The 13,211-nt window shown below is 45.1% G+C and overlaps 1 protein-coding gene across 1 annotated transcript in view; it reads right to left on the bottom strand.

The window, feature by feature from the left end:
* Positions 1-13,211, bottom strand: part of LOC100123251 (probable cationic amino acid transporter) — a 29,776-nt gene that overhangs the window by 5,453 nt on the left and 11,112 nt on the right. Inside the window, exons 2-13 of the mRNA XM_001606813.6 lie at positions 9,234-9,384; positions 7,940-8,093; positions 7,440-7,670; positions 4,124-4,332; positions 2,589-2,760; positions 2,271-2,454; positions 1,975-2,099; positions 1,244-1,506; positions 585-827; positions 370-514; positions 208-301; positions 16-143 (exon numbers count right to left, since the gene is read on the bottom strand). Of these exons, the coding sequence (XP_001606863.2) occupies positions 16-143; positions 208-301; positions 370-514; positions 585-827; positions 1,244-1,506; positions 1,975-2,099; positions 2,271-2,454; positions 2,589-2,760; positions 4,124-4,332; positions 7,440-7,670; positions 7,940-8,093; positions 9,234-9,377 (2,092 nt within the window). The 5' untranslated portion in view covers positions 9,378-9,384. The remainder of the gene's footprint in view (positions 1-15; positions 144-207; positions 302-369; positions 515-584; positions 828-1,243; positions 1,507-1,974; positions 2,100-2,270; positions 2,455-2,588; positions 2,761-4,123; positions 4,333-7,439; positions 7,671-7,939; positions 8,094-9,233; positions 9,385-13,211) is intronic.

The following is a 13,211-nucleotide window of genomic DNA, read 5'->3' as shown; positions in this document are numbered from 1 at the left end:
AACTGTTATAGTTACCGAGCGTCATCCAAACGGTGAACCTAACCAGCGTGAGGATGCTGAGTTTGAAGATCAGGTAGATGTTGACGGTGACGGCGATGGCCGGAACGAACGGCAGTCCAGGTGTCATGAACATCATGCTATTCCTGAGGGAAGAGTTTTAACGAGTACGTGACATAGCAGTGCGAGGAAGGCAAAGCTTGGACTCACCTGTTCTGAGGCTTTCTGCTGATCGCCAGGAGAACAGCGATTATGGCGAAGAAGAAGACGAACAGCAAGAACGTCGTGAAGCCGCCCATGTTACCTGTCGATCAGATCATCCTCGTCACGAGATACCCCCTACATCGATCATAAAGATCCCGAACTACTCACCCATTCCGCAAACGATAATCAAGTCGAATATGAGGATGAGGAGGTACAAAATCCCAACGAGCTTCATAACGTATCTCCCCGACGCTTCCGTCGCCGGTCCCCTGTCGACCCAGGGGAATATCGCCGGGCACAGGTACTGGGCCGCCTGAAAATTCAAAATCCTTTCTCTATACTCCCGTACCAGCGTCAAGCACAAATCAACGAGACGTTCATACCTGTAACCTTCGCTGCAGGTAGTTGAGGGGCGGCCCGATTATGGGCGTATTTCCCGGATACTGATGGGCGCTTCCGCAGCTGGATCCCGCAGCCGCTGCGTGAACGCTTCCGTAGAACTTATTCTCCGTCCTGTCGCTCACCAGGTACTGATCGTCCTTACCCAGGCCGATTTCGTCCTCCTCACCGCCGTAAGTGTCGTCCGAGTCCGGCGATGAACTGTTGGCTCGGCGCACTCGTCGGACCTGCGAGGCATTTTTTTTTTTTTTTTTTTTTCTCTGACTAAACTCGCCCTCAGACTACTGGACGTTCTTTCGCGCGTCAAAGAGTATTAAACTTTGCGACGAGGAATGAAGATTAAAAATTCACCACTGGCTCGACACGAAACTTTTATTAAACTTCTCTCGTTTCGGCGGGATTAAATTTTTCGCAAAATTAATACGACGAAAAAGTTGCACCTAACATAAGGATCTAAAGATTACGTCATACTAGTATTACAAGCGTGTCCTCTCGTATATAAAATCTTTCTCCTCCCACGCAGCAAATAAAAAGACGGGTAAAAGGGGCTCCTCATAACGAAATCTCATTTCGCCGGTTTAACGGCCGGCCTGAAAGACCTTATACTATCCCATAAACAAAGGGAAAAAAAGAGACAGTATACCATAATACGCTGTCCATTACTGGAGATCCCGAGCTCCGACTGACTGGCGTGGCTCTGCGCCGTGTTCAGGGCAGTGGTCAGCTGATCCGGTCGCAGTTCCTTGCCATAGCCGACTTGATGACCGTTGGCCTGGGTATCTTTCGTCGGGGAGCGACAAGGAGTGCGCAGACTCTGCGGCAGCAGCTCCACGAGGTTCGTCGTGTGCGGCTGGTATCGCAGTATCAGAACGCAGGTCGATACCAGCGTGTAGGCCAACAGCGTGCCTGTTGAACCATAAAATATGAACGATCAGTATCTTTCTTTTTCACGTAGACAACGTAAAAAAAAAGAAGCCGGTTCAGATATGGCATCTAAAACGCCCGATAAGCGAACACTATGAACCGATACATCGGCTCTTAGCAGCAGTTGCCCGATGTTTTAGACTACATAATTTAACGTGTTTTTTTTTTTTTTTTTTTGTCTATTTTAAGCCCACGTAGGTTATAGAGTAACCTACGAAAACGTGCTAGGGCATCGAGAACGGCCGATAAGTAATTCGAGGCAATATTTGGATCCATGGCTTAGGCGTTGCCGAATTTTTGTAAATCGTACATACGTGGTCGAATTTGTTACAGTAATAACACGTTTCCGTTATGTTCTGAAGCATTGTCACCCTCTTTATGGGCATCCTGATTGTGCCTTTGATGAGTATAAATGAGAGAGCGAAAATTGATAGCAGTATAAAACCTTACCGATGGACATCATCTCCACGAGCACTTCAAGCTGGATCAGAAGGGCAGCGACGGCCGCGCACAAACCCGATGTGAGCGTTGCCAGCGCCGGTGTTCCTGTCAGCGGCCACACTTGACTCAGAGAGCTGAAATTCATTTTAAAATTCTCTTTACGAACTGACCTTTTTATTGTACTTAGGTAAACTGCCTGAATACTTGATACACAAAGCAACTATAGAAGATCTCAATCGATCGATAATACAAATTGGCTGTACTCTGTGCCGCTGTATACAGCGCATTTAGGTCAAGTCCATTACCGAAAGATCAATCCGTCCTGAGCCATTGCGTAAACTATTCTCGGCATGGGAAACATGCTGCCGAACATGGATACGGTCAGTCCTGCCAGGGCTCCGACCGCAACGATGTACTTGCACTTGTAAGCGCCAACTTGGCCGAACATCTCGACCAGGGCCGAGTCTTGATCGACCTCGTCGTACGGAACTGCAACGCAATTGACACATTTCCTCTAAATTATCGACTTACATCTCGAACAACAAACTCGATCAAAGTCTGCGCATGAATCAGAAACGCAGCACGCACGTTAACTGCGTGTTAAATCAGATGATTAGACTCACCGATCAGCGTCAAGACCATACTACTGCTGACGTACGCGATAAGGATGATGACCAGCGAGGAGACTATCGCTAGGGGTATGCTTCTCTTGGGATTTGTCGCTTCCTCTCCCGTCGTCGCGATTATGTCGAATCCTATGAACGCGTAGAAGCACGTCGCTGCTCCCGTAAACACCTGCAACCAAGCGAGAAATTATAAGGAAATATTTCCGGAAAATTCTTATAATAAATTTCTCCTATATACACCTTAGCTATATAGGTATAAAAATAAAATCGGAGCCTCTTAATCGCATTCGTGCACAAGACGTCAGTCAGGCAGACCCGTCCTTTAAAGTGTCGCGAAGAGCGCTCGATAAGCATCTCCTTTTCGATAAAAAAAACCGACTCGACCTTCTCGTTTTCCTCTCCAGGCGTCGTCGTCGCTACTGACACGAAAGCTCAGAGGTCAAGCTCGCCTATAGGCGGCGACTGAAAAGGGAAGCACGTCTCGAAGAGTTACCATCAAGTTAAATGCTGCTGCTTATATTTAACGAGGTTCGATAATAATAATAATTCAGCCTCGTTTCTTTCGTAACTGCAGCGACGCGGTTTTCAGTGTGTTCACGGGAAGCTGCGCCTCTATCCGGCGAGCAACAAGTTTGACATTGTCTCGGATGATTGCGCCGAAGGAAACTGCTGGCGACTATCATTTTATCTCCATCTGCGTGGCTGGAGAAGAGATTCGGTGATTATGCCTATAGGTGTACTGCCGAGAGTTGGTGTGTTCTTATCGTTGGGATCTTGGATTATTACCGCGATGTTTGAGTGTTGAATAATTTCTAGCCGTTCAGCGAAAGCTTTCAAGCTTTGATTTTACTCTAAAAGCGATAACTATTTCTCCCCGCGTCATTGTACACATTAATCTACTCCTCCCATCGCACCAACGACGAATCAACGATTCATCACGAGCCTGGCCACGAATCGCGAACGCATTAAAACAATAATCAGCCGAACCCACGAGTTCCCTCCGCTAAATTATTCCCGCAGCAATTGCAATGAAAAGATAAAACCGCGTACTTTACGATTCCTCCTCTCTCTCTCTGCCCCAGACGCCCTGATTTCTCACACCGAAAAAATGACATTATTCAAGCCGGTATACACCCCCCCCCCCCCCGCGTCACTTAGACCAGACTTTACGCACTGCGAGTGAGAAGATTCCCGCGCGGCGACGTCGGACTGAATAAACACAAGTTTACTTCTTCCTTAACGTCGAAAACTCGATTCGCTCCTTTCCCCCATTAGTGCGAGATGTGCTGCATAAAATTTGTTATTTATTCGCCGGGGCTCTCTCGTGATTTTATTCATCCCCCGCGAGCGCGGTCGAGAAAGTTTTTCCGCATATGCGCCGGCACGTGACCCGAAATAATAATTATAAAACGTCCTTCCCCCATCGATTATTCCACGAATGCAATATACGATGTACGCGACGTGGAATTTGCATATGCATACCGCGCGCGTGACCGCGAATTTTTTTTTATATAAATAAATAAAAAACTCACCCCGCTCCAACCGAACGGCATAAAACCTCGATGCTCAGTCCAGTTGGCCGAGTCGACGTAGAACATGCCCGCAGCCATGATGAACACCCAGACGGCGAGGTTGAGCGCGTTGAGGACGTTGTTGAAGACCAGGGACTTTTTCACCCCCGCCGCCATCAGCAGCATCATTAGCAACGTGATAACGAACGCGAGGAAGTCGGGCGGTCGGCCTGTGAACAGGGAGTGAAGCAAAAAAAAAAAGGTTCAGTATAAACTTACACCTACACGTATATATAAACGCTCGTCTGTACCCTCTCGTTTGCGCTTGGAACAGTTGGATATATCAGAGCCGGCGCGACACGTTCGTTAATCATTCCAGGGGGTATGTATGCGAGAGGACTCTCTCTCCTGGCTGTTTACTCGTTTGAGAGGCTAGTAGTAGGTGCGAGTTTAATTAGTCGTGTATATAAGCGGCGAATTGCCGGGATGTCTTTCTGCTGTTGCTCTGTTTCTACGTGTCGTATTACTGCTGATGGCGAAAGTTTTTTTTATCGATTTGCCTCGTCGTGCGCGACTTGTTTGCCCTGCTATGTGTGTGTGTGTGTGTGTATTTAATTAAAAGTAAGAAAAGATTTATGATTGTGCGGTGCAAAACTGCCGGGATTTCACTACGCACTGGAAATTGCTGTTGTTGTATAGGGCCAAAGAAACTTTTCAATTTTATCCCAAATTATCGCGAACGAAAGAATGAAGGAAGGTGAGAAACAAAAAAGAAGATGAAAACGACGGCGTATATATAAAGAAGCTCGCGTGCGTGCTCTTTTAATCTCGAGTAATTTTTTCCAAACGTGTCGTGCGCCGGATCGGAATTTCGCGCCGCGCGATGCGCCGTGGATTTATGAGCTGAAAAAAGAAAAAGAAAAAAAAAATTCAGATCGTCTACTCCTTAAGCTGGTAAGGTTCGCGTGTCGAGGAGCTTTTTTTCGTCGCGCGCATACCGAGTTGTGTTGTGCATAGCATCAGGTGTTGTACCGAGAAACTCCTAAGAGCTTATGCTTTTTTTTTAGAGCTTCCACACGATAATGAATATATACGAGCTTTCTGATGTGTATGATAACATGCGGCTGTTAATGCGTTGCATTACAGGAGAATCGTTTCGATATCCCTACTCTGCCAAGTGATTATTGTGCTAATATTTGTTCAAGTCCGGTATAGAGTGATTTGAAACGTGTGTGTTGTAACTTCATAATTACCATATATCAATTCGATGAAATTCAATCTTCGACAACTGCTTTTTCAAGAATAATTGTGTGCCCTTACACCAATATTAGTACAGAAAGACTTGAAATAACGATGCGATTTTAAATATAACAGCTTCGTCACGATCACCATCTCATTAAACCTCTCCCATAACCGATCAAATACAAATAATCACAAACGATCAAAGTAGAGCCGTCTACCACACGCGAGCGTCACTGTGTAAGCGCCAATCGTACAATAAAATCACGCGATTGACATTCCTCCGATCGAGCCCTTGTAAACTTGACCCGAATTCAGAATAGCCGCGCCCCCTTTTACTAAAAATGTACTTTTCTCCCTCGCGTTCGGAAATACACATTTCGATTAGATGTATCGCGTCACTATACGTGGGCTTTTCATTAAAAAAGCGCGCGCGCAAAAAAAAGCAAAGGCTCTCGTTGATCGAATAAACATTTGACCATTAGGCGAGTTGACAGTAGGCAAAAAAGAGAACATCGCCGTATCGAAAACGCAAAAAAAAAAAACGGTAAGCGGACGCGCAAACGCGTAACGTTTAGAGAATCAATCTCCCGCTGGCCTTTCGCATTGTCCGGCTGCTAAGCCCTTTCGAAATCGATCGCGCGAAAACGAACGAAACTATAGCTGTGTATATGGAGGATCGAGAAAAAGAACGGACAAAAGCGAGCGAAGAAAATTGGACGGCTGCTGCTGCTGCTGCTGCTACGGAAGACGTGTATATAGCTGGGCAGCTGCTATAGTTGTAGAGAGAGAGAGAGAGAGAAAGAAGGATGACAGGTGTACAGGGAGGCAGGTTAAAGTGTCACACCGGCGCGCGCTTCGAATATAAGGGATCGATGAGGTCCACAGGTGCCTCGCAGCCGTTGGACTCATCCGCGCAAGCGCTCTGTCCCACCCCCGCTTCGGAATCTTCGTCTCCTTTTTCTTCCCTATATACAGTCGCGCCTATATATACTACACTTTCTATTGCCATGTTATGTACCTGTGAGAAACCTGCAGCGGACTTTTTTTTTTTTTTCTTCTCATCATCCCTGCATAATACATATGCTATATATTCCAGTGCATACGTACACGGTCGATGATTGCGTGTATACGGAGAATCCCGCAGAGACTCGAGGTACGTCCGCACTGATGCATCCGGTGTCCGACCTTGCTCGGCATTTACTACTGCGTAATGTGGGCATCGCAAGGGCGAGATTTTGAATTTCGCGCGCTAGTTTTATTAGATTTTTTAGCCTATCGATACGCCCTACCTTATACACCTTATCGTGTGTAAACGATACGACCGAAGTTTGCGCGATCCGCCGATAAAAAAATATAACGGAAGAAGTTTTATTAGAGGCTATACTTGTTATTTTACGCTAGTTGACAAGAGTCCTTTTTTTACATTATTGTTGAAACTAATTGATTACATTAGTCTGCAATGAAATAGTCAAGAGTCGATGGTGCGATAAAGTTAATGAAAAGTAAACAGCAGAGAGAGAGAGAGAGATTAGATTAGATTAGTTGTATTTTGCGTACATTATATTTTACGATTGTAAGTTTACAGCATTACAAGTGAGAAGAGAAAAAACAATAGATAATAGTGTAGTGTAGCGATAGCGAAGGTGGAATGAGCGAGAAAGTAGGTGTGTGCGCGTGCGTGGACTGTGTACGAGTTGAAAAAAGTGATCCTTAGCAAGTTTTCCGAAAGTGACGGTGGATGAAGTGTTTCTGATGTGTCACGGCAGGTTATTCCATAAGTATGAAGCGCAGAGAGAGAGAGAGAGAGAGAGAAGGCAGAGTACGTATGCACAATGCGCGTTAATGCTAATGCGATGATTACTCAGGAGCTGTACCTCCGCAGTAATTAGAGAAGTTTGCGATATTCTGAATTCCCCGTGATTCCGGCGTATATAGCGTCGTCGAGTTTCCGTTGCTTAATCTTTCCCCACCGCGATAGGTTGATTAAAATTTTCGATTGTCTCGAGCTCGAGTAGTCTTCGTAACGTTGTTTGCTGTCCGTTGTGAGGGAAATGGAAGCGTTTAAAGGCTATGGAATAGAAGTAATAAAACTTACCGAAAATGGTGCCGAAGGTATCACCGATGGCACCGGAAATGGCTCCGTTCGCCAGTGCGTCGAGGCAGGCGCTGAGGGCGCAGGCACAGGCGCTCGTACCTATGAGGTACTCCAGCACCATGTTCCAGCCGATTATGAAGGCTATCAACTCGCCTACTGTCACGTAACTGTACATGTACGCGCTGCCCGTCGTGTGAGGCACTCTTACTCCGAATTCGGCGTAACACGCTCCTGAAATCATCACAGCTCGTCTAAGTTATTCTAATACAACGACAAATATATAGGTAAGCTTACTGTGTAAAATAAATTACATCGCGGCAGTTATAGCTATAGAGCGCGAGAAAACTTCATCATAGCTTCTGCTCGTTTTTCATTAAACCAAGTACGGCACAATGTTGCGGAGCTTTGCGCGCGCGGAACACTATGTATACGTATAGTTTATAATTATGGAGAGGAAAGAATACATGCGTGTGTGTATATATATATATATATAATCTCACCGGAAAAAATTGATGCAATGGCTGCTATGATGAAGGAGATGATGACGCCGGGGCCGGCGACGCTCCGGGCCACCATCCCTGCAACGAGGTACATCCCTGTCCCAACGCATGATCCCACACCAAGGGACGTCAGGTCCAGAGTCGTCAGGCACTTCTGCCGAAGTCGAATTACGAATTTATCAGTTTATATCGAATTTTCAATATTCTAATATCGCTTGTATACCCGCGTATAAAATAAAAATAAGAGAAGGATGCGATAAGAATCCAATCGAGAGGAGAAAGTCTCGATTCATTGAGCTCGAACTTTCCCGGATTGTGTGTGTGTGTGTGCGTGTGTGTACCCAAGGAGTAATTGCAGGTCGCCGTGATACTGTCCGCTCGAGAACTCGCCCGTTTCTCTGTATTTATTGCCCGATCTCTCGGGCTTTTCGTGCTTTTTTCTTCTTCTTCTTCTTCTTCTTCTTCTTCGGCGGACTTGTTTCGAGGGATATACGTCGCGAAACTTTATTGTTGTGCCGCAATCGAGCGCTTATCTTGTTTGCGTTTAGTGTAGTGTTTAAATAAAGAAGAATAATATTTTGTACTCGAACAGAGTCCGTGACGCAACTGAAACGCTGCAGCGAAGTTGGGAGAAAGAGCGAGTGTCCATTTAAATCAGAGAAGTAATAAAAGCATATAATTGAAGCAAACCACGTCATCTACGCGTCATTGCCAACAGCTGTGCGATGCGTCCCAGCAGAGCTCCGTTATAACTTTGCCGGCTAATTAAAAAACACTCGCGCTCTCAGTCCTAATTAAACGCCGCGCGCGCGCGCGCGAAATTCAAAAAAGGCGTATTGTAGATATAAAAGTGACGCTGTATGCAGTTTATCCGTATAATTAAATTAAAAAGCCCGGGGCGACCAAAATTTTGGGCGAAAAATCCGCTATCCAGCACAGCTGCACCGCTTTATATTATATATATATATCGACGTGACTCGCGTGGGCGAGAGAGAAGCTGGCAAGTTTCGTGTATAGAATCGTCGGGACAACGCCGGGGGAAAGTTTGTCCGCAGAGCCGTATCTCGCGGGAAACTTGAATCGGCAATGAAATATAAGCGCACAGCCGGGAGATTTTCAATCTCGTGTTTCGCCGATGCGAAAGTTCGTTAGAGATTGCGGTGCCGTTTATAATATCTCTGTTTTAAAAAATGAACGTATAATATAATTATAATTATATTAAAGATTAGTTTAATAATGTAACTATAAATATTTTAGGCATAAATTAAAAAATTAACGTTTAACGACGACTCACCTGTAGTTTCTGTTTCGAGCCGGCCGAATATTGCTCGGAACCAGCCCTCGCTTGTTCGCCCTGTAGATTATCGATATTCTTCGTCCGTATGAACTTGCCGAACAGTTCCAGGCCCTTCTCCCTGTCCATGAAATCCAGCTTCATGATGCAGCTGCAACAGAGAAGTCGGAAACATTTTCGGTGTATTACTCGTCGAGCAGTCAGACTTTGCCAACTACACCCAACCCTTTTCCAAGCATCCCTTATATTCATCTCCGATTAAGAGTGAAGGTAATATTCGATTATTTATTTATTTATTTATTTTTTTTTTTCAGATCAGCCAAAGCCGTTGCTTTCGTTTCGGCGCGAGCGGTATTTTAATAACGTCGGCACACGGCTACGGAAGCTTTATTTTTCGAGCTTCGAGCCTTGTTCCTGAGAGTTTGGGCGCATCAGTGACGATTTTTTTAAATAATTATACGAAAAGTACACTAGTACCGACACGCTTCAAAGCAAAAGGCTCCGTATCCGTTTAAAATCCCTCGAACCAGCTTCGCACAGTAGACACAGTCGACGATTAGTAATTGAAAATGGCGGTAAGCGCACACAGTCGGCGGCTCAAGGGAGATAAAGGACACCCTCGAGCGAGTCGCCCTACATTACGGCGAAAATTCCTCGACCTTCTCTCTCTCTTTCCCGTATATCATACACGTGTGCGCGCTTTAATCGTATATATAACCTGTGGGGCTTTTTGCGCGCGAAATTTAATTCGTATATAAAAGCTGAGCCTTTTACTCTCTGTGTATACAGTATTAATGCTGCCGCAGGGCTTTATCCGAGGATTCATTTTTCGGTAATATTATATTTTAATATTACCGCGCATATGCGTACCTTGCTGTGTATATATATATATATATATATATATATATATATATGCGTGTGTGTATAGAAAGGGTCGCGCTTCCGAGTCGTAAAATTTTTACTCCAACTGCGCCCTAAAGGTTTGCGCCTCCGTATATAAAAAGGAGCTTTCGAACCCAATCTCGAATATTCTAAAAATAAGCCGTGACATCCTCTCCGTTACACAAGCTCAACACAATGAATTAGTACGTTTATAATATTAATAATATATACATAAATAAAGCTATATATATCGCGTAGAAGTATATCCGGAATCGTTTCATCCCCCCGAAAATGAGTCTTATCCCGAGGCGTCAGTGCGAAGCCTCGTAAATTTTCCGAGAAGCGCAGAAGCGCCCAGTCGTTACAATGAAGATCTAACGTATAGGCGCGTGTCGTATATCAATATTGTGAAGAGACGCCGTCGGAGTTGGGGGATATCGTGTGTCGTATAGCGGAAACTCGTATAGATATATGCCGCTCGCGACGAGGGAGGCATACGCGTTAAATTCGAGAATCGATATATATATATATATATATATATATATATATATATATATATATATATATACCCATATATAGTAGCCTATAGGCGACACACAGATAGGCTCGTATATATGTATATACAATTTTTTCTTCGTACAAAGACACGCAGGATAAAGCTAATTTCGCGCGCGGACGGATTTCAATATACGTTTTTCCGCTCGATATTTCGCTCCGTTGTGTGCGCCGGAATGAAAATTCAAAGGTATGTACAATATGTATATAGGCGAAGCGAAAACCCAGCGGCGACGACGTGCGCACACTGCAGAGCGCAATTCTCGCAGCGGCGATATAGTACACACACACACACGCGCGCGCGCTATATGATTCATTTATCTTTTCTCCTGATAAGAAAATTGCTGCGAAATAAAGCGTTTGATAAAAGCGTCGAGCTTTCGATCTGCATCCAATAGCTCTCGCTGTTCCTCGAAAAATTCCACACACACACACACATAGAATTTCCCTCCGCTCATCGCAGTAGGGCAATATAATATCCTATGGCGTATACGCCTGGAACACTCGGAGCTTGCAATCAGCCAGAGCTTTCCTCTCTCTCTCTCTCTCTCTCTCTCGCTTGCGCGCGACTTTCAATAGGATGCCGATTACCGATTTCTCTCTCTCTCTCTCTCTCACACACACACACAGCGCCAGGGGCGAATTTCATTTTTCTGCACCTATCGATCCCTCTCACGGCTCTGTATATCGCTATACCCGCCGAGCGTTGATAACGAGTTATAGTCGACTACTATCTCTCTATATATATATATGTATATGTATATATATATACTGTGAGCTCTCTCGCGAGAGAAGGAGCTGCTCGGGATGTAAACAGACGGTTATGTAGATGACAAGCCGCCCGTGGTTTCCAATTTGCGGTCGGCTGAATCGATGCGAGTTGAATCGCGACTTTAATTGAATTGCCGTGCGGTTTATTGGCCATGCGCCGCGCGATGCAATTTTTCCTCCCCCCCTTGTGCTTGTGATAAATTATCTCGAGATACATAGCGGTATGATTTTTAGTTAATGGACTGTCGCCGCACCGACGATATTATTTCTTAGAGAGAATTGCATATCATAGGTAAAAGCACCGTATAGAGCATATATAACAGCTGATTTGTCTCGTTGGCCACAATATGTCCTGTGCAAGCTCTGATCCGGTAGAGTCGAGTGTCTCGTCGTTATACACACATCAGGTATACCTTACACAATATATAACGGTAGAGGACATCTGGGTCGGAAATCGCGCTTAATCCTCCGCTACATCGACTGTCGCGCGCCGACGCTGCGCTTAATCCGATTAGCTGCTATCATCGGACACCTATTATTATATGTATACACAGCAATGAAAGCACAGCGGACTCGAATCAAAGACTATATAAAGTCGTGAGATTGAATATTCAAACTCTCTTATACTATTTTTCACTCAATGCATATTGACACACCGATCGTCACAACATGTATATTCACGGGGTTCGTTAATTCCGCACCTCGATGCGGTCACATATAACGGTTCAATTGTAATTTTCGCGCGGACTCGAGCTTTTTTTTAATTAATACATTTCTCGCTGCAGATATTCAAAGGCTCGCTCTACATATAATCCGCGAAAAAGCCTCTGTCGAAAATTCGAAGAATAACGATCCAGTCGTATACACCTACACAGGGGAGAGAAATGTTCTCCCTCTTAGCTTATCTCCCGAGACAAAGCCCCTATACCAGAGGCGGCAACGAACGCATCAAGTATTTATCCGCGAACGACTTCCTTCCCATCCCCCCCCCCTTTTTACGTGTATACACACACACGGCATCAAACACACTGATGTGATAAAGGCATCCGAATGAGGCGCCGGGAAATAACGACGTTCTTTCCCCTCACGTATCTCGTAACGTCCTGATAACGGCGAAAGCTCTCCTCTGTGTCGGAGCTTTATGTTTTCCGATTATGTACAAAAGCCAGGGGGGGTTAATCGCGTTGGATAATTAGTTCGTTGATGCAGGGAGTGTTACAGCGCGCCCCTTTGAAGAATTTCTAGTTCAGCTAGGTATGCATACATAACCTATATGTATATACCCTTGAAGGCCTGACGTTGCGCGATTTCATTAAAGCTACAAAATTACTCCATACCGAGCTGATGGTCGCAAAAAGTGATCTCGTGTTTTCTGCATTTTTCAGACGCTTAAAAATAAAGAAATGGGTCGGATCACGAGAGAGAGAGAGACGCGACGCGAAATCCTCGAAAAATCGATCGCCCCCCCTTGCGGCGACCTGACAAGTTATATATGGTATAAAACGAAGGGCAATATTTGTCTTACACGAGAGAGAGAGCGGCGAAGATGAAATTCTTTTTTTTGGTAAATTAGATTAAGCCGACGGGGGAGCTATCGATCTCGGGGCTCGCAAGCTCTCGGTATACGTCGTGAGCTTGCGCTTGATGGTGTGTGTGTATATAGGAGGGCCCGATTTCCGAGCTATTAAGCGCGATTTATGGATGGAAAGTTATAATCTTTTTTTTTTCAATGTAAACGAAGAAAAAGAGCTATAACCGAGAAATTCCCGG

The sequence above is a fragment of the Nasonia vitripennis genome, chromosome 1 (assembly GCF_009193385.2).
Source record: "Nasonia vitripennis strain AsymCx chromosome 1, Nvit_psr_1.1, whole genome shotgun sequence".
Taxonomy (NCBI): domain Eukaryota; kingdom Metazoa; phylum Arthropoda; class Insecta; order Hymenoptera; family Pteromalidae; genus Nasonia; species Nasonia vitripennis.
This window is presented reverse-complemented; position numbering and strand designations above follow the sequence as displayed.